The 26,132-nt window shown below is 36.1% G+C and overlaps 1 protein-coding gene across 2 annotated transcripts in view; it reads right to left on the reverse strand.

Annotated features, from left to right (window-relative positions):
- Positions 1–3,733: 3,733 nt before the first annotated feature.
- Positions 3,734–26,132, reverse strand: part of ANGPT1 (angiopoietin 1) — a 250,691-nt gene continuing 228,292 nt past the window's right edge. For both annotated transcript variants that reach the window (XM_030863092.2, XM_030863091.2), the window contains exons 8-9: positions 17,908–18,038; positions 3,734–6,256 (exon numbers count right to left, since the gene is read on the reverse strand). In XM_030863092.2, the coding sequence (XP_030718952.1) occupies positions 6,096–6,256; positions 17,908–18,038 (292 nt within the window). In that variant the 3' untranslated portion in view covers positions 3,734–6,095. The remainder of the gene's footprint in view (positions 6,257–17,907; positions 18,039–26,132) is intronic.

The following is a 26,132-nucleotide window of genomic DNA, read 5'->3' on the forward strand; positions in this document are numbered from 1 at the left end:
AATGTAAGGCCAGACACTATAAAACTCTGAGAGGAAAACACAGGCAGAACACTCTATGACATAAACCATAGCAAGATCCTTTTTGACCCACCTCCTAGAGACATGGAAATAAAAACAAAAATAAACAAATGGGAGGTAATGAAACTTAAAAGTTTTTGCACAGCAAAGGAAACCATAAACAAGATGAAAAGACAACCCTTAGAATGGGAGAAAATATTTTCAAATGAAGCAACTGACAAAGGATTAATCTCCAAAATTTACAAGCAGCTCATGCAGGTCAGTATCAATAAAACAAACAACCCAATCCAAAAATGGGCAGAAGACCTCAATAGACATTTCTCCAAAGAAGATATACAGATTGCCAACAAACACATGAAAGGATGCTCAACATCACTAAGTAGAGAAATGCAAATCAAAACTACAATGAGGTATCACCTCACACCAGTCAGAATGGCCATCATAAAAAAATCTACAAACAATAAATGCTGGAGAGGGTGTGGAGAAAAGGGGACCCTCTTGCACTGTTGGTGGGAATGTAAATTGATACAGCCACTATGGAGAACAGTATGGAGATTCCTTAAAAAACTACAAATAGAACTGCAATGACCCATATGACCCAGCAATCCCACTACTGGACATATACCCTGAGAAAACCATAATTCAAAAAGAGTCATGTACCACAACGTTCATTGCAGCACAATTTACAATAGCCAGGACATGGAAGCAACCTAAGTGTCCACTGACAGATGAATGGATAAAGAAGATGTGGCACATATATACAATGGAATATTAGCCATAAGAAGAAACAAAATTGAGTTATTTGTAGTGAGGTGGATGGACCTAGAGTCTGTCATACAGAGTGAAGTAAGTCAGAAAGAGAAATACAAATACTGTAAGTGAACATATATATATGGAACCTAAAAAAAAAAAAAGTTATGAAGAACCTAGGGGCAAGACAGGAATAAAGACACAATTGTAGAGAATGGACTTGAGGACACAGGGAGGGGGAAGGGTAAGCTGGGACAAAGTGAGAGAGTGGCATGGACTAATATATAATACCAAATGTAAAATAGATAGCTAGTGGGAAGCAGCCGCATAGCACGGGGAGATCAGCTTGGTGCTTTGTGACCACCTAGGGTGGGATAGGGAGAGTGGGAGGGAGACGCAAGAGGGAGGAGATATGGAGATATATGTATATGTATAGCTGATTCACTTTGTTATAAAGCAGAAACTAACACACCATTGTAAAGCAATTATACTTCAATAAAGATGTTTAAAAAAATAATAATTCACCCTCTGTCCATTAAGCCTATAAAATAATTTCCTAAAGGGAGAGCTATGTAACTACAATCCAGAAACTCCTTATGAATATTATTGTTATACCTTTCTCCTAATGGAAACGTTCAATTAATTTAGAGCCTTAATAATTTTCTTCTCTAACGTTTTATATCACTGTTTTGATGTTTAGGCATTGTATTAAAGTGCACAGATATTCTCATGTGTGCTTGTAATATTTTCTTTTAAGTCCATTGTAACTTACAATATTTTAGTACTTTCTCGAAAGTCACTTCTGGTTCCTTACAGCATATGTAGGAAGCATACATGTATTTTAAAACTTAACTTACATAAGAGGAACTTAGGTAAGGTAGTCCCAGTTCTGTGGCAGCAAGAGCTGATAATGTTACCGCCCTTTATGCTCTTTACCTTTTATACCAAACTCAGATATTCAGAATGCATCCTATTATTCTACACTGAGTTCCCAGAATTTATTGTTAATTGTCATATAATAATCCAACATTTAATAATTGACAGGACATCCTAAAGCAAAGGAAATAAAAGCATAAATAAACAAATGGGACCTAATTAAACTTAAAAGCTTTTGCACAGCAACGGAAACCATTGACAAAATAAAAAGACAACCTGCTGAATGGGAGAAAATATTTGCAAATGATATGACAGATAAGGGGTTAATATCCAACATATATAAATGGCTCATACAACTCCACATCAAAAAACAAAAAAAACAGGGCTTCCCTGGTGGTGCAGTGGTTGAGAATCTGCCTGCCAATGCAGGGGACATGGGTTCGAGCCCTGGTCTGGGAAGATCCCACATGCCACGTAGCAACTAGGCCCGTGAGCCACAACTACTGAGCCTGCGCGTCTGGAGCCTGTGCTCCGCAACAAGAGAGGCCGCGATAGTGAGAGGCCCACGCACCGCGATGAAGAGTGGCCCCCTCTTGCTGCAACTAGAGAAAGCCCTCGCACAGAAACGAAGACCCAACACAGCCAAAAATAAATAAATAAATAAATATTAAAAAACAAAAACAAAAAAACAACCCCATTAATAAATGGGCATAAGAACTGAATAGACTTTTTTCAAAAGAGGAAATGCAGATGGCCAACATACACATGAAAAGATGTTCAACATTGCTAATCATCAGGGAAACGCAAATCAAAACCACAATGAGACATCACCTCACACCTGTCATAATGGCTATCGTCAAAAAGAACACACAGGGCTTCCCTGGTGGCACAGTGGTTGAGAGTCCACCTGCCGATGCAGGGGCCACGGGTTCGTGACCCGGTCTGGGAAGATCCCACATGCCGCGGAGCGGCTGGGCCCGTGAGCCATGGCCGCTGAGCCTGCGCGTCCGGAGCCTATGCTCCGCAACGGGGGAAGCCACAGCAGTGAGAGGCCCGCGTACCGAAAAAAAAAGAACACACATAACAAATGTTGGCCAGGATGTGGAGAAAAAGGGACCTTCGTACACTGTTGGTGGGAATGTAAACTGGTACAGCTACTGTGGAAAACAATATGGAGGCTTCTCAAAAAAACTAAAAATGGAACTACCATCTGGCCCAGCAATTCCACTCCTGGGTATATATCCAAAAAAACCAAAAATACTCATTTGAAAAGATACATGCACCCCAATGTTCATAGCAGCATTATTTACAACTGATAAGGTATGGAAGCAACCTAAGTGTCCATCAGCAGATGAATGGATAAAGAAGATAGGTGTGTATATATATATATATATATATATATATATATATATATATATGATGGAATACTATTCATCTATAAAAAAGAAGGAAATTTTGCCATTTGCAGCAACATGGATGGACTTGTAGGGCATTATGCTAAGTGAAATAAATCAGAGAAACATAAATACTGTATGATATCAATTACATGTAGAATCTAAAAAATACAACAAACTAGTGAATAAAACAAAAAGCAGACTCACAGATGTAGAGAACAAACTAGTGGTTACCAGTGGGGAGAGGAAAAAGGGCAGAGGCAATATAAGGGTAGGGGGAAAAAAAGGGCTATTATGGGATTGTATTAAATCATGTGTATGAAGCTTTTGCAAATTGTAAAGCACTATAGCATTTAAAGAATCTTTCATTCAATAAAAAAAAAGTAAGAAATTTTTTAAAATAATAATTGACAGGACATAACAATCATACAGTAGAGATGTGGGATTCAGAACCGTTGCTTTGATCTAACATTCTAAAGGAGTTAAGCTTTCTTATCACATCCAAGACTGAAAATTTTTCAAAGATTGAGGCTTTAGTTCATTTAGTAGGTTTTTTTTTTTTCTTATGGAGACTATACTTCCATGTATCTCTAATTTTAAAACTTGTAAAATATTTAAAATGAGATGGAGTTGCACAAATATGTTACTTTCAATTTTATTTAAATCAAATAAAGCTGTGACTGATGTGAAGATATTGGCATAGAAACTACATGAATTAATTAACATAAAAATTTAAAGACAAAATCTTATAACCTAATTATCTTATCCTGAATAATTAAATGCAAAGGATATACATGTTAAATGGCCACAAACATGTAGGCATTACACAGTGCACATATGGAGTCATAAAACATTTTATACTGCTTTATTATAAATAATTGGAAATATTTCATTTTTTAAACCCAGGTAACAAAACAGTAAATATCATGCTTTCTTTCTTTTTTCATAATTTCCTTTTATTTTTGTATTATGAGTTGGGAAATAGTATTACTTATCAAAAGACCGGTAAAAAAAAATCTGTAGGAACACACAAAACAAAACACTCACTTTCATTCACTTAAATGAAAACAAACAAGAAGGTTTTTTGAGGGAGAGGCTAAACGCTGCTATGAAGGAGTCTCCAAGAACAGAAAAACTGTGGTATACCTGCGAATATCACTTGTAAGGCAAAACAGGTTCATACACACACACAAAAGGTATAAACACTTGATGGTAAACTTTAAAAAATAATTTCTTAAAAATGTGAGTAGCTTTATTTTCTCAAATGGAGGAAAGCCACAAAGGAACAACAGATCAAGTCACCAGGTCTAAAATTGGTATTGTTGCCCTGATAAAAATTTTTTTTAAGAAAGGAGGCCCAATATGGATTTCAATTTTCTTATCTCATAGTACACCTCACGTTTTGATAAAAACTGTTCACTCTTGTAACCTTGGACACTTAGAGGCAGAAAGCACTTCCTGATAAAATATTGTAGTAACTTCAAATTCCCACAAAAATCTGTGCCCCAAATTCACTTAAAATAGATTATCCCATAGGAATATTTTCATTAAGAGATTTATAGCAGCTAGTAATTAGAATTTTCTCAGTCAAGTGACTATGATTAATTTTCTTTTTTGTGCATGTGTTTTCCTTAATGTATAATACAAAGTTTGCCAATTTTCTTCCCTAATGATAATGTATTAACGTCAGAAATTGCCTAGGAAAACAGGGTCCAAGGGAGAAAAATATGAAGAAATAATATATTTCATAAAGTGGTATAGTAGATTTTTTTGGAAGTGTGTTTATTTGCATCAACTGTGGACAATGTTGCATATTCCAGATTAAACAGCTATTAGGTTTACTATGGATATAAACAGGCTATGTACAATGATATTTATAATTCTTCTTTCATTTTTCATAGACTTCAGAGTATGTCTTTTATAGAAACTGGAACAGAGTGAATCTGGAAAGCAAGTTTCAGTTAATTAGCAAAAATTAAATTAGCATGAAATAGGGTGAAGAATTGAAGGTAATGATTTTAAAAATAATAAAGTTACACAAGTGTACACATGCAAGAAGATACTGTAAAATGAACTGTTCCAGTTTACTTGGTTTTATTTCAACTTAATACACTCTAAAATACTGCTTTCATGTATAATATCAAAGGAAATATTAAATGCATGTATATTATTTTAAGGGCTTGATGATATATTTCACATTCTTTAAACTTTACTCAGGCTATAAATATATTTATATATCAGTCAGTTCTTAAAGTAAATGAAAACTGTAGCATGGGGGAGATCATTTTTCGCCTTATATGTCCATACTTGATTATGTCCATTTTTTCTGAAAACTGTACCAAAAAAATCAAAGAGAAATGGAGTGTTTTTCTACCTCACACTGCTATTCTTCAGGCACTATAATTCTTTATAGTTTACCAAAATGGAATTTAAATTTGAAGACGGGTTAACTGAAATCAACTAGTAAGTATGATTTAGGAATTAGGCTTCTGAAATCCATTTAACCAACTCAGAGGATAATGCTGTTCTTCCTAAACTTTTATTAAAATTGTGCAACAGTACAAACTTATTGTTAGTAGGTTTGCAGAGAAATAACACCATTTCACTGGTGCAACACATCTTTCCCAAAGGATTATGGCAGGCCTGTTTTTATTCTTCACGTATACTCTTTTTGTTGTTGTTGTTCATCTTCTTCTTTTTCTTCGGTTTTACGTGAAATAAACCATATTTATCATCTGGTTATTATAGTTCTGTAATAAGATCCAGTAGTAGTTTGAAGCACAGCGAGCTGAACAGTTTCTTCCCTTTTTAAAGCATGACAGTGAGTGGCATTCTCTGTAGTCAAGCCATATGAACACAGTGACCCCAAGGAGAGGCTTCTGTGAAATCAAAAGGTTCCAAATTCACGGTCAAGAACCTTGGTGACTTCACATAACTGCTACTTGCTGCTGGAAGGGAGACAATATTGTTTGCTTCAGAAGTTTCCAAGCAGTTTCTCATCTGGTGGCTTCTCCAGATTTCTTGGTGGCCTTTTAAATTGCTTTTGACATTGTGCCTTCAAAAGTCCAAAGGTCGAATCATCATAGTTGTGGAACGTAAGGAGTAACTGGGCCCTTTGAAGTAATGCCACTTTATTCCATTCAGTTTTCCATGGTTCTGCCCCGCTGTATAAAACATTCCATTTAGATTGGATGGGCCACAAGCATCAAACCACCAGCCTGAAAAATTAGTTAATAACGGAAGAGAGAAGAAGGAACAATTACATAAGTAAACTGAACATTTGGAAATTAATGCCGTTAACTGAGGGGAAACTTATTCATACTTATGATTATTTGCAAATAATCATAAGGAGGTATTCAATAAATATCTTCTTGGTAGTGAAATTGTTTTAAATGGCATCCAATTTAGACAGTGTACAAACAATCAGAAAGAGGAATGCTTTCATGAAAATCAGCTTTCAGTGTCACTCCATTGGGACTCAATTCGCAATGTAATGATGGGAAGCATCTGGGCTTCAAGATACGCTACAGTCAGGCCTGGATTCATACAAAGGGCAAGTAGAATGAAACCCTTAAGAGGCATTCTACCTGAAGCCTGTTATTGGGAACAGAACAATTAAGTATTAGCAATAAAGTTCAGAAGCTTAGACAACTGGTATCTAAATACAAAGAAATGTTCTCCATCTGCTTCATAATTTTGCCAACAACTGGCCCTCAGCTGCTTCTGAAATTAACTGGATACCGGAAAATGACTATGAATTTGAATTGCTGTGCCCTCTCTGTAGCTTATAGCACTATGGGAAGTGTTCAGCAATAGTAGCCATATAGTTCCTATATAGCAGTATTTTTTTTCTGTGATTGTTCAAGTTCTTTCTAACGTAGTAAAAAGAAAAATGATGAGTAACGTAGAGATCCTATGCTCACATAGCTCTCTGCAAGGATAACTCAGTACTTTATTTTTTAAATGAATTAAGTTCTTAGATTTTTAGATAAAACATCATACTTTTTCTCCCTCTTCTGAAGTAACACCGCTGAAATCTTTAGGGAGAGATTTATGCCAGAGACATTCTGGCATATTTGTATTTGGATACAGTTGACCTCCCTTTGATTACAGAGTTATACCTAAGGGACTAATAGCTAAAGAAAGAGAAAGCTGTACAGCTGATGTTTAACTGTAACACGAGCATCATCTTGCAGAAACTTTAGAAAAAGTTAAATGGAGAAAAGCTAGTTCTCATTTTTCAATTTTGGAGGATGAATACAGCTGGGTTTGTTTATAAAGTCATACTAGAGGCCTAACAAGCTGTATTAATCGCTAATTCATCCTAGGAAAAAGTAAGGTACGTCAATGAATTTGGAAAGACACTATATTTAATGTTTTACCAACTGTATGCAAATAACATAGTAATTAATGCAGTCAAAACATGAGGGACAAGCAAGTTCTTATTTGGCAAGGAAGGAGAAAACTGTAAAATTTCACCTTTTTCTTCTTAAGATTAATTCCTTTAAAATTTTTTGGTAAGTATAACTAGTAAAAATATGCTATTTATATCACAAAAGGCTTTCTAATATTAGGGAATTTATTTACCCATAAGACTCTCAAAGGACAAAATGAAACTCAACTTAATTGCTTCGGTATTTTAACTTTCTCCTCCTTTTCTATGACCTTCTTGAGGCACTCTTCCATCATGTTAATGAGCCTTTCATAGTCTTTCAAATATCCACCATGGTCTCTAAAGCAAACACAGTTACTCTGCTGTCGAGAACTATTACAAATCATAGAATGATCTTCCAAGTTACATTAGGATACTCAGGGTAAAAGCGTGTGGTTTTGTTTGGTTTATAGAAAGCCATAAGAGTTCTGGAAGAGTGTGGGAAGGCAGAGGTCTGTTGGAACAGAAACCTGGCAATGAAGGGCACAGGCTGAAGGATACATTCATTGGGAAACTTTTGATGAGCTGAGGAAAGAGACAAGAAACAACAGGGGCACATGAAGGAATAGGATAAATTTATCTTATGTACATTTTCTAATGAGTAAAGTGGGGTAATGTCTATGGTAAGAACAATGGCATTTTGGAGATGTTGAAAGAAGACCAGAGTGGCTGGGTCAAAGTTAACAAGAGAAACAGTAGCCTGAAGCTGAGATGGTCTGAAGGCCAAATCACATAGTCTTTTGTTCAGTATCCTAAGAGCAATGAAAAGGCATGGTCTATACTCCCTATACTTAGTGCTGCATCTAACGGAGTTTGCTTGACAGATGACTGGAAGGGACTACAGGCTTATTGACAGATTGACTGTTTTCTCCTTATAAACCCGCTATGGTCTGAATTAGTCTAGTTTACTAAAAAAACTATATTTGATAGACACCTGAATATATATATAGACACCTGAATATACTGTATTCATTTTTTCTTTATTTATTCATTCAGTTTGTAATTATCATGAATTGTTGTCATACAACACTCAACAAGACAGATGTGGTCCTTACCCTCGTGGAGCTTACTCCCAATGTGAGAAACAGACCAAAAAAAGTAGCAAATAAATAAAATGCCTACAAATCATGAGTATGATGATGGAGAAAAGGAAGAAGAAGAGGAGAGGGGGAGGAGGAAGTAGAGGGGGAAGTGGAGGGGCAGGAGGAGAAGGACGATAGGTGGGGAAGGAGGAGGGGGCACTTAGAATCAGGAACTATGACGGAGCATAACAGGAGACTTACTTGACTTTTCATGTTCATGGAAGAAGTTGATATTTAATGAGACCTGAAGGATGAGGAAACAGTCATGTGAAGATGGGGAAAGACTCTTCTAAGCAGAACATGGCACATGTCAATGCCATGAGGAAGAAAGGGAGCTTAGTGTTTAGGGACTAAAAGAACATCAGTGTAGTTGGTATATAGTGAACAAGGGGGAGACTTGCAGGGAATGAAGGTGGAGAAATGGCAATCTTGGTGGAAAGTTGAACAATGTGGAAAAACTTATAGTTTACCCAGGCTACTTGTCTATCATCAGGTGAACAAGCGGAACATTCTCTAGGAATGGGAACCAATATTTAACCAGGGGAACCAGATCTGACAGGTTAAATGTTTAATCGAATATTATTTAGAGCCCTCACTCTGTAAGTGTGGTCTGCCAAAGCTACCCTGAGTATATGCGGCAGCACGATGAAGGGGAGAAAATTGAAGCTAGAATCAATTCAACAAATATTAACCAATGGACAGACATAGGGGTCAGAGTTGAGTAAAACAAAATTCCTGACTTCAAGGAGTACACAATTTTGTATAGGAGAGAAACAACAAACTGTTAAAAAATGAGATAATGGCTGTTTAACAGAGATGAAGAAAATCTTAGGAACAGAGGCGGAATGCCCTGTTTGTTGGTCCATAAGGTGTACTCATCACTTGAGCTGGATGCTGAAGGATGGGTGTGAGTTCACTGGACAGAAAGAGATTTCTAAAGACATTGTGTACTCTGGGAGAGCTGGAGAGAGTGCCTGCCAGCAGCCTGGCTGGAATGCCAGTGGATAAGGGATTGGAGAATTCAGGGCTAGCAAAATAAAGAGGGTCAAGAACATGGAGGTTTTTATTGTATTTCTAGAAATATTCCTGTGGGCAACGGGGAGCCTAGAGTACCAGACCAGAAATTAGAAGATCTCGACTTTGATGCCCACTTCACCAATTAATAACTAAGGGATCTCAGGCAATAGTGTATATAATATTTGATATTTACTGAACAGTTAATATGTGTCAGGGACTCTGCTAAAATATTTATATGAATTTTCTCATTTTATTACCCAAACAGCCCTACATGGTGTGGCAAGTACTAAAGCGAAGACACTGATGCTCAGGTAGTTTAAGGAACTTTTCCAACGTCACACAGTCACATACGTCCTCATTCCTAAGATGTGGATTATAAATGTCTAATCAACCATTTTCACAGCACAGCTGCAAGGATCATGTAAGATGGTGCACTATTAAAGCCTATAAAATCCTATCTAAGTGCTCTTTTGTAAGTTATCTAGGAAGCAGGCAGAAACATTAGAGCAGAAATAAAAAGGATTAGATCTTATCGGGGCATCACAATGATTTAATAATGAAGACCAGGTCATTAGCGCCAACATAGTTCCTTATTTGCTTGGTAGGGTTAATTAGAGGAATACAAAAATAATTTGCACCCAAATGAGTACAGTTGTTCAATGCTTGCATTGTAAAGACATGGCATTTAAGTACTTACTATGGGTTTTGTTTTCAATGATTTGTTTTTATTTCATGTGGAAATCAAAGAGGTCAAGGTGTTTATCTCTTTATCTTAAGACCAGTGGGCCATGCACACTCTGGATTATCAGAGAGCAATAGACAATAATAAAAATGATGAATTAAGATGGCAGAAAATGAAATGAAAGGGCAATTATTTCTCATGACAATTTCAGTTGTACTGTCCTTTATTAAATACTCTGAACTTGAAGGTCGCAAAAACAGTTATTTCTGTGCAAGTAAGTATTCTCTGTTTTCTCTGACAAGGAACAACAAGGAACATCTTTGTATCAAATATTTCAGTTTGTCCACTTTCTACTTTCCAATTTTTCTAATTGAAAAAATTAAGCATGACCAGGTCTTTTAAACAAAATCCTGAAAAGATGTGGTTTTAAAGCATATTTATAGAAAGCAGGCAAAAAGTACAGCAGACTCCTGGTTACTCATAGGTACCCTTAGGCATTCATAAATGATCGTATGTACTGATGGGTACTCAGAACATATGCAAGTTTGCATAGATTGAAGGTGTCCTTGTGAACATATAGAGGAGTGTATGCCTGGGTTACAGTTCCTCTCTGATAAGATACCAAATAGCTGAATTATATATCTTATACAATCCTGGGGAAATATTAACGTTGTACTTTGTTCTGTAAGTGCCTGGGAATAACAGATGAGCAATATCTTAAAGAAGTTAATCTAGAAGAGGCACTTTAAGCTTAAAAGAACTCAGTGATGCAAGCAAAGATGGAAGAAAGCAGCAGCTTCCGTCTGCTGTTGGGACAACTGATAAAATGTCTTAAACGTTTTAAGATTGGCAATTGCTGAGATTTACTTTGCCAAGCATTTTCCTTTATAACCTGTAACCTCATGTATATTTTAATAAGAAATCTGAGATGCATGTTTCTAATCCATTTACACTTAACTCATTAAAATTTAGTTTTGTAATAACTATCTCGGGCTTCCGAGGCCTTTAAAAATCATTTTAGTCTTTTATCTTTGAAGCAGAAAATTCACATTTTATCACCAATAAATGAAACTTTGCCCAGAAAACAGGAACTTGATTCTAAACTCTGTACTCAGGAAGTTCAAATTTATTTGAAAGTCAGGAAACCTAACTCAAATTCTTCTGATCCTAAACAAAATGTCTCTCAACACTTCTTTTCTAAGGTAAAAAGTACAGCAAAATAAAAAGATGTATCTGTGGTTATGGAATTCTTTCACTCATTTTCAATGCACGCATTCTAATCAGCAATAAGCAAAAGAACCTGCACAGAGAATAAGAATTTTCCTCTTTGATAGTGATAAAGGATGACTAAGTTATAGCGATAAAGGATGACTAGCTAGTGACTAAGGATGAGGCTGAAAAAAACTGATTGATGCCATAGTTATCAATGGGATCATCATGAAAATCACTCGCTGAGTTCACGTGTACAAATTCAGCCCTACCAATAACTAGCCTCAAGGAGCAGCTGCATGTCCTTGTGTGCGGGAGGCAAAGGACCTTTCCAGAGGTCTGCATTCCTTCTGTCATTTCATTCTACATCCCCTTCGAGTCTAGCACTTGGCTTTTTTTCCTTTCTCTTCTTTTTGTTCCATAGATTAAAAGTTGTTTATCCTGGCTGATAATCTTGAATTCATTTAAATGCTTTAGGTATTCTCTTACTGCCTCTTTCCTCCCTTGAACTTCATTTTACTTTCAACCACGTTTAAATGAGGAAATCCTTGTGAAAATGTGCTGCAAACAGTAGAACAGAGCTAAATTCTTGTCTTTGAATGCCATTCCTTTTAAGAGTGGCAGCAGAAGGAGTGGATAAGTTAATGGCTTATCTGGAGCTCGAGTTCAAATCTTACTTCTGACATTAATTCTGTGACCTTAGCCAACTTATCTAACTCTTCCGTATCTCAATTCTTGCCAAAGATCTCTGTTTCAAAGGATTTATGGAAGTGTCATATAAATTATTAAATATAAGTCAATGGTAATGAAGAAATGACTGTTACACACTAAGAGTGCAATAGATATTCACTGTATTATTTATTATTAGAGTAAAATATAAACAAAATTGGTTATTTCTCATCCACTGTCAATTATTAACCTTTGGTGGCAGCCTGGCGCTATAGGCCTATCAGTTCTGATTCACCTTTTTCCAAACTGATCTTTTAAAAGATATTTTCCGATATTATTTGTTCTTTTTTCCAATAAGTGAAAACTTCCTCCCACAAAAAAGGAGTATAGTCCTAAATTTTGCACTTAGGCTGTTCAAATTTATTTGAAAGTTACAAACCTAATACTCAAAGTTTTCCAATTTGGAGTTTAGTCTTCTGGGGTTTGGTTATTCTTAAAATTCAGTCCCAGTCTTCAATATTCATCCCTTTGTTCCATGTTTGTGCATGCAAATTCATATATACATACTTAGGCCTTTTAAATCTAAGTTCACAAAAAAGTCACATTCATACTCACATTGATTTATTTCTATGTCTTCTCACCAGGATCATTTGTGATTTTACAATGTCCTTTCAGAGTCTCTGATAGCAAATTCATTCATTTAATCAACATTTATCAAGCACATCCTATGTGCCAGGCACTGTGCTAGGCACTGAGGATACAGTGGTGCAGAGCATGATGTCCCTGTCTTCAAGAACTGTACATTTTTGTGGAATAGGCTTAGAGATTATGTACTAAATAAGAAATTGCTTTGAAATAAAGTAATCCAATGTAGATTTCTGTGGTCAACCTTAAATTATCCATATGGATCTTTTCTCTCAACATTTTTGCCTTAAAACCCAGGGAATGCCAGTTTTCTGACAATGGTTAGCAGATCCTTCCTGGGTTATCAAAAACTCTAAGATGATTGTATTTTCCCAAAGATCTTGTCACTTCAACCAGTTAGAGAGGCTGTTAATTTCTTTCATTTTCTTTGTCTTCTTCAAGGTTATATAGCAGGCAAGGCAAGTATTTATCAACTCTCTACTGCTAGCATCTGGTAAGTTCCAGGGTGTACTAAGAACTTATGTGTATGGCTTTATCCCGTCTTTTAGAATTGAACTGAGAATGTCCTTTGTTAGCTTTAGCAAAGTCTTGTCTGTTGGCTGACATAGTTTATGCGTGGGAAAAGAGACGAGTTTTTACCACAACAGATTCTTTCTGCAGAAGGTTAGGTCACATTTTTACATAGCTTTTATATTATATACCAAATAAGAAAATTGTGTTGAAAGAAAAGGTAAGGAAAAGAATGTAAAACAATACCATGTTTTGTTAGGGGTTTTGTTTTTGTTGGTTTTTTTTTTAATTTTTGGTTGGCAACCTTTAGTAATTGTAGTTACTAACAGACTTTTAGAAAAATTTATTTTGAATTGGTACGAAAGACCATGTTTTCTTTGAATGTGAAGTTTGTTTTGATTGTGACAATCTAATGAGAAAAGGTTTTAATTTTCATAATTTTAGAGTCATAGATTTTTCTGCATATTTATGTTTATATACAACAAATCCATACAAACAAAAGCATGAATTGAATGATATTACATTTTCATTTTCTAAATGTTAAATAATAGAGAAAACATTAGGTTTTTAATGAAACTGATTCCTTTCTTTGGGCTCAGGAGGGCACAAGAAGGGCTCTCCTGTGGGACTAAGAAAATATTTCCTATAATCACCTCTTAAATTTATCCCTCCCACTACTGAAATATATAGATTTGTCGTAATATCCTATATAAAGGGGGAAACTTAAGGAGAAAACTTACAAATTTTCTTGAGGTCAATGAATCACAGAACACAGATATTTCTGGCTTATAAATGTATGCTGACAAATCATCACTAATGATTAATTAAGATGTCAGTTCCACAGAAAATGTGTGTGGCAATTTCGATCTTGAAATATATGGTTTGGTCCCATAAGAAATGTGTAATGAAACAAAAATTATTCAATATTTAAATTGGATGGAAGAATTTCTGGTAAGGTAGAAATAAGTACATATCCTTCTGGGGAAGGAGGTATAAAACATTGTGGCGTCTATTTCTATTGATGCAAATATGCTTTTTAAGTCCGATAATACCTCCTTTCCACTAACAATTTACTATGAACTACAACCCATGCACTGAAAAATAATGTTACCTGTTTTTCTCTACTGTAGCCACAATGAGTACATGGAATAATAAAATCATAGAACCAGAAGAAAATGTGAGAGACAATCTTATCTAGACCCACAACTATAGGGATGGGCATACGTAAACTCTTTCAGATAAATACCTTTCTATTCTCTTCTTAAGGTGTTCATAACTAGACATGCACAATCCTTCCTGGCAACTCACTCCAGCCTTTGATCCCTGGACACTCCATCTAAAGTCGCTTTCCCCTTCCTTCAATAACTCTGTCACCTGTTATATTTTGTCCCTAGAACTTGTTATGACTTGAAATTGTGTTATTTATTGTTCGCTTTTTGCTGATGGTCTTCCTCAATAGATGCGAGCTCTATTCTGTCTTGCTCATTTTTCTCATAGTTGTTGACTCTTAACAAGTTACTCATTAAAAATGTTACGTTGATAGAAGGAAGTTAAGAAGTTAGGATGTTAGGAAAGAAGGAAGAAAGGCCAAAATGTTCTACCTATGTCTAGCTGAAATACCTTCTGCTTTCAATTATGCCTATCTCCTGTTTTTCAGTCTTTGACAGATAAGGGTAACGATGATACCACATTCTCCAACAAAAATCCCTCCATGTACTTGAAGAAAACTATTTAGGACAGTTAAGCAGGCAATAAATCTTACTTTACCCTAATTCCTTTTAGAAGAAACAATGGAAAATATATAAATAAACAAGATAAAACAAAGCTTTAATTGATGATGACAGAGAACTAAGAATTATTAGTTTCAAGGAGTATGAAATCTCTCTGCTTAAAAGAGACTATTTTAAAAAAAAGAGGAAAAATAATCAGACAGAGAAAATGGTTCTAAGGGCAACTATGACAGAGAATAAATAGTGGTGGGGGGGGAGTAGCTAAGTAGGACATAAATTCCAGATAATACTCAAGTTACCTGGACTGTCATTGACATTCATCCTTATGTTCTCCAGTTCTTAGCTATCTAAATTCCATGTATTAGTTTTGCAGAGTGAATAGATTTGCAAGACCTGGATTCTTTCAAAAGGATATTTGATAGGGTAATGGCATTTATTACAAAAACACATTTACTTAGACTATTCCAGCCCAAGCAATAAGTGGAAATTTTTTCTCCCCAACATATGTGTTTATTGGTGGCTAAGAAGCAGGTCCAAGAATGATTATGGATGAAGGAACATGACAAAGTTCAATCATTTGAAGCAGAAATAAAATCACAAACCTGAGCAATGAAGTTTTCTCATCAACAACAAAGAGATGCAGTTTCCTCTTTGCTTTGCTCTATATTTTCATTATTATGACAGGAATATGAGCAGATTGGAACACTATTCTAAGTAAACATTTGAAAGATTTTACTGTTGGTCTTTCATGTGTTGTATTTATTTGGTAAGAAAAATTATCTGTAAAAACAGACATGGATAAAATGAAGTGTACTTCTATATTAAAATAGGCAGAAAACTGGACAATCAAAGTCCTTCTGTCTTTATATAAAGTTGCTGACAGTTTCATTTATGGGATCATGGAGGTAATGAAAAGAAATATTTTCTTTCAGGAAAAAAGTTCAAAACCTAACCTGTGGGTACCATGTAAAAAAATATGCTAAGTTTTAACAACTGCTTTGGGGGAGGGGGCCATACAATTGCATATAGAAGGCTTTTTAACTATTGGATGAGGTTGAATGTGATGCCAAAATGGCATGTTTAAAGCTTAAGGAGAAGGATATGACAGAGGCAGAATCATAACAGGCTGGCTTTGGTAATACTAGGGCTGGTTTCACGTTGAAAAGATGTCACTATAAGTGGAGTGGATGGGAATCAGTATGGAACGTGATTTGGTAGTGGTAGTAATGGAGGGACCGAGAATGGGGATGAAGGTGGAAAGAGTTCTCCAAAACTTTCCCTCTATACTCTTCCACGCTCTGTTAATTGATAAGAAAAATGTCAACCTTATGATTCATTTCATTGGTTTCAAAATTTGAAAGTGACTTCAAGGGTTCCAGGATGGTTATTCATTCACTCATGCACCACATATTTTATTGAGATCCTATGTGCCACAATCTACTGAGCTAGATGTTAAGGATAAAATGGTGAACATCTACTTAATTTTGTTTTCCTTGTGTACAAAACGGAGATTTGAGTTTTTCTCCTTATCTCAGAGTTGGTTTGGAATTCAAGGAAGATAGTATAACATATTCAGTAACAGGTAATAATATGTAATAATAATGATAGTAATATCATATTTGGAGAAGTAAAATTTTAGATTTAAAGAGTTTTTTCCTTATTAGCATGAAAACATGTTTTGTTGTAGGGTAACACAGAGAGAGAATTAGAACATTTGAAGGTGGGAATGATTACTATTCCATTAAGAGAGGGAAACAACACTAAAACTGTAAGAAGACAAACACTGAAGAAAAAGCTTCCTTTATAATTTTATTTGGTGCCAACTCCTTTTTTGCCTGTAACATTTTTGAGCTATATCATTTGCCATCAGGTTTTAGTTCAGTGTTTCTTAGACTTCAATCAGTCATTTATCAACTTATTCACAGTTTTTGCCATGCCCATTTACAACTTTTATTAATATTTAATATTTTTCTTTAAATTAATTAGTTAAATATCAAATATTTGTGAATCCTTTTTAAAATGAAGTTTATATCGTTCCTTTAAAGAGGAAATCAGTACCACTTACTATAATAAAAGTAGACGTAACACTCAACAAAATTAAAACAAAATCATTCTATTTAATTCTAGGTAGGTGTCATTGCCTAACCAAGGCCCTTCAGCTGAGGCTGAAGAGTTTGTTCTTTCTTTGCTAAGAAAGGTAATTATTGAGTAAGTGCTAAAGAAGTATTATAGATAAGCTAGTACTAAACTGAGAATTCCTCTTTGACACAATCAGGAGCCTAGAAAAGTATTTAAAAAGTGCAAAAGGATTAACTTTCTTACTCAGTGATATAATATTATTTAATGGTATCTGGTATCTCCTATACCAGCTCAAATGTCTTGCAGAGGTCAATACCTTATAATGTAAAGCCCTGGTATAGCTACTCTGAATTGTATAACTTTATATCTAGCTACACTTCTTTATTTTTCTTACTCCATTTCAACAGAATGGTCAATGAACTCTATTACACAGTTGTAAAGAATTTTGTAAGAAATTTTGGCTTTTTGTTTTTTCTGTATGCTGAATCCTCAAATTGCTGTTCATTCCACTATGGGTATCATTATGAGTATTTAGAAGGCAGAACAACTGGGACTTTAAGAGGCTCAAGAGTTTATTCAGAACCAAGCTTAGCACACCCTCACCATAAATGCTGGGGGAGGAGGCAAACTTCTAAATACGCTAGCAATGTCTTGCACAAGAACATATGGTAAATTAGTGGGCAGAACAAAATGATCTCTAGGGACTTGCTCTTAAGTTTCCTGACCAGAAGATCACAGTCTTTTCTCATAGATAAGAAACCTCAAGCCTCAAACCAATGAGACATAACTCAGAGAAAGGCCCCGTAGGACTTACCTCCTGTTAGCATGAGGGCACATTTGCACATGCAGTTGTCATTATCAGCATCTTTAGTGCTGAAATCAGCACCGTGTAAGATCAGGCTGCTCTGCTTTCCTGCTGTCCCAGTGTGACCCTTTAAATACAACCTGAAGTTAAAAAAAAAAGAAAGATAAGCCATTCAACAGAGTAACAGAACCCAGAAGACTGGTTTGCTGAATGTTCGCCTTGTTCATCAGTTTCTCCCTTCTCTGAATTCAGCCCTTCCAACAAACTGGTATAAGACCAAAGCTCCCTGAACAGAAAGAAAGAGAGAGAAGGGGTTGGGGGGGAAGAGAATGAAGGAAGGAAGGCAAGAAGGAAGGAAGGAAGGAAGGAAGGAAGGACATCAAACTACATATAGGTAAAATTCTCTGTGGCTTGTGTGCTTGATGTTTATTTTACTATGCATACTTAAACTCATATGGTTTTCTGATCATGTAGGATCCACAAAAGGAAAATGGGTTTATTTTATTACTACAAGTGTTGATCTCTAAACAAAAAATGCCCTGTAGAGTGTCACTATAGCATATATCACTGTGTTAATATTGAATATTGATGATGTGCTAAAGGAGGACTTACTCTGTGCCAAGCATCCTGCTAAATGCTTTCCGGCTGTTATTTAATTTTTATATTAAATCCGTGATTCAGGTATCAATATCAAAATTTTGCATACCAAGGCTCAGAGAGGCTAAATAAGCTGGAATTTCACTATGGTTGACTTTAAAATCCAAGCTCTTATTAGTCATTATGTATTCACTGAACAAATATTTCTTAAGCACATACTATATACCAGAAATTGTTCTAAGCACTTAAGATATATCAGCAAACAAAACAGACAGAAAGCCATGCCCTCGAGGGACCTACATTCTGGTGGTATTCCTAAAACTAAGTTCAAAACCCCAACTGTTTAACCTCAAAAATGGCATTCTTCAAAGACCCTGCTTTACTCTCTAGAAACATTTCTGTTTTTTTTTTTTTTTTTGCGGTACGTAGGCCTCTCACTGTTGTGGCCTCTCCCGTTGAGAAGCACAGGCTCCGGACGCGCAGGCTCAGTGGCCATGGCTCACGTGCCAAGCCGCTCCGCGTCATGTGGGATCCTCCCAGACCGGGGCACGAACCCGTGTTCCCTGCATCGGCAGGCCGACTCCCAACCACTGTGCCACCAGGGAAGCCCTAGAAACATTTCTTATATAAAATTTACATTAACCTAGATCAGGGACTCTCTAACAGTTGCCCATATATCAAATCATCTGGTCATTTGTGAAAAAGACCTATTCACTAGGCTGAGGAATTTGTATTTTCAACTAGTACCTCAGATTACTCCTTGCAGACTGTCCAAGGAGAACATTTTGAAGAATATTGGTCTAGAATTCAGAAACTAGTGAACAAATCACAATAGTTGCCTAATGTAGTTCCCTAACGTCTGCTCATTCCCTATGGATCCCATATGCTGCTTTCATATCCATCTGGGCACTCTGAACAAATGCAAACTTGCTCAGGTCCTTCACTGTCTCGTCAGGGCTCAGAATAGCTAAACTAAGATTGTCAGTAGCCTCAGTTTCATATTCAAAGTCTTCTCTGACTGAGATCTACCCCTCTCTCTAACTCCACCTAAAACTCCTCGGTTCTCATTCATCAAAATTATCTAGCAATATTCCCTTCAAATCCATGTGTGTTACCACTTCTGTGCCTGAGTCTCATTTATGAATCCTATCCACCGTATAGACAATGGGTGATTAAATCTCTGTTATGAGTGAGACACTACTAGGACCCAGGCCAGCTCTGAACAAAATTCTACATTACTATTAAACAGAAATAATAAAGATTAATTAATATTTGAAGATATATATATATATATATTTTCCATATGTACATATTTGACTTGTGTTTGCACCTAAGTATATGTATATGTCCCATTATTATTTTGTGAGGTTGATAATGTTTTTAGCAAATAACAGTACTGTTGTATAATTGTGCCAAAATATTTCACACATATTCTGCAGAGGTTTCTTTAGCCAGAGCAAAATATACAATTAAACCCTACTCAAGTTTTACTGGTTTCAATAATTAATAGAACTTGTAGTTAACAGAAGGCTGAAGAAAGCTTCTAATGAACTATCAAATACAAGCTTATATATATATACATATTTTTAAATTTTTTTTGCTGTACGCGGGCCTCTCACTGTTGTGGCCTCTCCTGTTGCGGAGCACAGGCTCCGGACGCGCAGGCTCAGCGGCCATGGCTCATGGGCCTAGCCGCTCTGCGGCATGTGGGATCTTCCCAGACCAGGGCACGAACCCGTGTCCCCTGCATTGGCAGGCGGACTCTCAACCACTGCGCCACCAGGGAAGCCCCAAGCTTACATTTTAAAACTCTGAGAGTCAGGCTAAAAGTCACTGGTGATGCAAAACTGTAGAATTTCTAACTGCGAATTCACATTTTACGTTGTAGGCAGCCCATGTGGAGGTGGGTTTCAACAGGGCAAAGTAAGGTGAGAGGTTACCAAAGGGAGTCCTAGGACATGTTACCTGGGTGAATTCACCACCTTCTAGATCTGGTCTGCAGTTATAATTTGATAACTTTCTCAGCCTCTCAGAGACAGACATACACTTGCAAAACTAAGGGGGACTTATGTCAGGTCTCCATTTACAGTCAAAATAAAGGGTCCAGTCTCATGGTCTCCTTAGAGGGAGTTTCACATAGAAAGCCAAATTATAATCAGAAAGTTGCTTGCTTGGTGAACACAGAATCAGAGTCTGGGGGAAGATGAATGATTTCAAAATTAAGTAGCTATGACTCTGCTGGCCTGAAATCTCCCTCTCCACTGGGAGTGGGTAAATTTAGCCCACAGGCACTTTTGCAAGAGGGATGCTAATTCCAACTCTGATTCTTGGATTCTCTATAAACTGTGATGACTTTCCTTCTTATTGACTTAAGGTAAGTCAATACCATTTTCCCTGCAGTAGCTTTAAGCTCACTAATGGGGATAGACTTTCCAGGACACAGTGATTTTCTACACTGTATTTTGCAGGTAATTTAGCACAAATGTTGAGTTGATATTAACTGAGTGACTGCTATGTGCTGAATATAGTTTATACTTTTATATGAGGGTTATAATTCAAGCTTCATAATTTACAATGGTTTCTTTGTGTTACCAAGGCAACAGGAATGCATAATTATAAATTTAGGAGGTAGAGAAAAGCAAAAAGAAAATAGAAAGTAACCCAAATCTCATCTCCAAATATAACTACTCTTGACATTATGGTTTATATACACTTAGTCTTTTCCTTGTTTTTTTTCCTCTTCAAATAGAAAATATTATTTATATTTAAGTATACATGTAATACCTGATCATATTCTATAAACATTTTGAACAGTGCCAGTAAAGTTTCTGCCCACAGGCCCATCTCATTTACCACTCTAGAAGTAATCACTTATGTCAATTTTGTACCCTTTAAAACAGTTTCTTCTCATGTATAAACACAAATGGAATCATACTTCACATGCTTTTTAACAGTGTTTTTATACATGATTTTATGACTATGTTTCCATGTCATTACATATTCTTCTCCAACATAATCTGGCAGCTATTGTATGACTATACCATCAATTGTCACAGGTTTAAGGGTGCCTTTACATATCTCTAAATATGTATGCAAGTATGTACGGTAGGGTTAGAATAAATTGTAGAAGAAACATCTACAATGTTTTGTCCTGACCTTCACCAGTACAGAACTCATCAACAATGTATGTTAGGGTCTGTGAGTAAAAGGAGATATTTTTCCAGATCCACTTAATCAAGACTTGAAGGTCAGTCGTCTAGTCCTGGCAGCTCTTCTCTGTAGTATTAAAAAAGTCTCACAACTGGTCTCAATGTCTTGAGCTTAGCTCCTTCCACTTCCCCCTAAAATCCATTCTGCATGTGGCTCATTCAAAACATGCCTCTCATCGTCATTCCTCTGCTCTGGTTAAAAGCCCTCAGTTGTTCTCCCAGCACATGAAAGATACAGTCCAAGTTCCTTATTGTGGTTTATGAGGACTCTGAAGATCTAACCCTTGTTTACTTCCTCCCACACCAACCCCACACCTCCCATCTCTTACTTCCTGCACACATACATAATGATCCAGGCTTACCAAACACTTGTTCTCTCAAAGCATCACATTCTCATTCCTCTGTCCCCTTTCCCAGGAAGGCCCTTCCCTGGAAGGCCTTTCTAACTGCTGAATTCCTACTCATCCTTTAAGATTCATTTCAAGTATGATCTCAAAGAACATCACATGGATACCTTTATGATGAAACTTAGTGTGCTTTATTTTAGTTGTCTTTTTACTTGTCTTCTCTCATAATAAACTGTGAGCTCTTTGAGGCATAAGCTGTGTCTTACTCAACTCTGAATCACCAGAATCTAGAACAAACAGCGTCTGATACTGAGGAAAGGCTCAACATTCACTGAATAAAGAAATTATGGATGTGAACTAATGACGGGTATAATCAATTTTCAGTAGGCTGAAGGTAGCAAGTAAAATCAGACCCAAATATCAATAATCCTAATAACCAAAATATACCTGGGCCATATTTTCAGAAGGATAGTTTTTGCATCTCGTTTAGCTAGGTACTCAACATCCCATTTCCTTGTCAACCAACTGAAATAATTAAAAATTACACAGACACATACACCCTTCTTGATCTTTCCAGTTCTGTTTTTGTTCTCATTTTCTCAGAGATTCCAGAATATGAAAACATGTCTGATATATTATGCGAGTAGAATAAATGAAGAAAACTTATGTCTTCTTATTAGTTCTTATGTTTTATTGAATGACTTATTTGTATTGTGTGCATACCCAACTGATATCAGAGAACAAATTCAAAATGAAAATATGCTTATGGTAAATTCTTCAGCTAAAATTATTTTGAAAAAAAATAAAAGCCAAATAAGGTGTAAAATATTTCCTTAAAGGCCTGCCCAGATTAGGGATCTTGAAAACAAGAAGCAGAAGCATAGAGAGTCCCAAGATAGTGCAATGTAAATACCACAACATATTGGTTGCAATGATATAAAAGTAGAAGTGAAGGGTGGGCAAAATGGGTGTAGGTGGTCAAAAGGTACGAACTTCCAGTTACAAAATAAATAAATCCTGGGAATGCAATGTACAACATGGTGATTATAATTAATAATACTGTGTTGTATATTGGTAAGTTGCTAGGAGAATAGATCTGAAAAGTTTCACCTCAAGGAAAAAAAATTTAACTATGTGTGGTGATGGATGCTAACTAGACTTATTGTGGTGATTATTTTGCAATATATACATATATGCATATATTAAATCATTATGCTGTACACCTGAAACTAATATAATGTTATCTGTCAATTATATCTCAGTAAAAAAAAAAAGTAGAGGAGACCAGTATTTTGAGGAACAGTGGATTTTTTCACCATACAAGACTGAGTAGAACGTGTAATTTATATACAGTAGTATTCACCCCTTCTATGTTTATATCCTTAACATGTTGCAGGGAGCTGCTTATGCTCTTCTAAGGAAGAGTTGTTCTCTTCCACTGGGAAATAGAGATGGCATTTCTTAAAAATAATTTTTCTCAACACTAGTTTAAGCAATTTACAGATGAGCCCAATTATGCTTCTGTGGAATCCCACAAGGATTCTGGGAGTAACAGTGTAGTCAAGGATAGGTCCTCTGCACAGTTAAGGGGCTCATTCTTTCTTACCTAGCACAGAATAGCAATTATTGACCCAAAGCCAACAACTGTAGCTGGTTATCTGACAGGGACAGACTAAGAGCTGGCCATTCACTAATGCCAAGTATTTTTTCGACTTAGATAAGAAAACTTATTTGAATTGAGGCTCAAACAGAATATTTATGTGGTTCTTTTTATTAATGGTTCTGGTTAATTTCTAAAATATGTATAATTAACTATCCATGACTTTCTCTATTCTGATAATGGAACATCACTTTACAAAAGAGAAGTCAATACACAGAAGGGGCAAAGTCAGCTTTGCATATGACTATAGTGAAAAGCACTTAAAGTGTGGGTCACTGGAGAGAATGCTTCCCCCAAAATAACACCATGAGAATCTTGGACATTTATTTCTTATGTTCAGCCAGTGTAGATGTGGCTTACATGAAGGATGATGTGTTGGGAGATAAAAACCAAATGTTATTACAGAGCAAAGTATCTGGCTTAGGAACAAAAACATGAAGGATGCCTAAACAACAACAACCAACCCCAAAATAACAACAGCACAGAAACTCCAAAAAATACCATTAACTGTGACCAAAAAGGCAGCCACAAAATAGAATCATGGCATTTATCCTTTTCAAACCATTTTTCCTAATTAAGGGGGGGGGAAACAATTATGAGTACCAATTCGTCAGTGACTTTAAAGAATGTCAGCTTTTTAATTTTTTCAATTAGCATCTGAAGGGAAAATGAAACACATGCATACTGAAACTGGTCATGATTTTCTAGTCATTCTTGATGAAAATATAGTTACTCCTTTTCTTTCACTTACAGAAACTTCAGTAACTAGAAAGACTAAATCACATTTCTTAATGAATGTAGGACAACAGTGCACTCTATTATGGAAGAGTAGGTTTCAAAATATACCTCTGTATCATACAAGTGATTCTATAACTTTATTTTCTTTAAAATAGGCAGCCCAATCCCAGGCATCTAGTTTCTCACTAATTTTGTCGACTTAAGAGATGGCTATACTTCTCACATTTTTACATCTTCACTGTGTTCGGGGTGGGGGTGGGGGGAGTCTCTTTCATTATCCAAGGCAGTGGGAGTTGTATGTTTGACAAATTGAAGTTTGGCCTCAGCTCTTTTAAACAGTAGACAGACTCTTAGATATCTGAACTTTAAGGTCTCCCATACTGACAAGCTGAGCAGATTTTTCTTTTGGCTCTGAGCTCTCTCCCTGCCACCATATGGAACTAGTTTGTCTTTTTCACAATCACTTGAAGAAAATGCAAAATAACCCCCATGATTCTCTTTCAGAGCCTGGTAGCAATGACTCAATCTGACGGAGTTTCCCAACACTGTTATGTCTTCTGGTTGCTGCTCCAGGGCTGTCTCTACAGTAACCATCCTCCCTGCCCTTCCCCCACCCTACTAAAAGGGCTGGGCACCAGCAAAGAGTGATATCACAGCATGTCTTTTAGCACTGAGTTTAAATGATATAGGTGACATCTTTTGCTGAACGTAAAGACAATATTTCTCTTGTCAAACTATATATAGAGAAAACAGTGTTTGCCTTACTGTAGACTTCTAGCAAGATTAGGCATTTGTTTGCTGTTATGAAGAGGTCATAGGGAGGTATACAAATAATTAGTATTGTAGGAAAAAGGGCAAGGGAAAAATTCAGGAGATGCTAAACTGCTCAAAACATTTAGTGGAAAAGATTAGTTTGGGAGGCTGTGGAAGACATGGACTTTAGGGAAGGGATGAGGAGGATATTTCCAATAAAAGGGCTGTGAAATTCACGGCACAATTAAATTGAGGTTATCTAAGATCAAAAAAGATAAGAAATAAAGGAGATTCATGAGTCATTTGAATGTGCTGGGAATGTCAAGTGAAAAGGCAGACAATGAACTTATTTAGATACTAAGCATTTAAGATAGATTTTTATTCCTTTTTTTCTATTAGCATTTGAAGCTGGAAATTATTTATTTTCATAAAATGTCCTTTTTGTTAAGTACAGAGTTCTACAGTGGGAATTACTAAGGCTGGAAGCCTTGAGATAAAGGCAAGAATATAAATTTTATCTTAGCACAAGGGAAGACGAACTCTATATTAGCCTTTCCTAATATAGTAAAATTATCTCTAGTTAAACAATGTTTTCTAATTGTTTTCAAAATAACATCTTCAAGATAAACATTTTATTCTCTTTAATTCAGGACTGTGCAAGTGTATCCTGGGCTTATAAATGACCAGAGCTTTACTGAACTGATCCCTTTCTCCCAAGTCCAAAATCAACAATCTTTCAAGACAAAATATTATGTGGGAAGCCTTTTCTCTTCTTTCTTCTACAAATTTTCATTGCACAGATAAATTGCTTCTCTTGTGGCATATCTCATTTTGCCTATCCTAGTATTTCTCTTTATAAATGTGCCTTTTCTTCCACATCAGACTATAAGCGTTTGATGAGAAGTCTTCATCTCTTAGCCGTCTTTGTAA

Source organism: Globicephala melas, chromosome 17 (assembly GCF_963455315.2).
Source record: "Globicephala melas chromosome 17, mGloMel1.2, whole genome shotgun sequence".
NCBI classification, from domain to species: Eukaryota; Metazoa; Chordata; class Mammalia; order Artiodactyla; family Delphinidae; genus Globicephala; species Globicephala melas.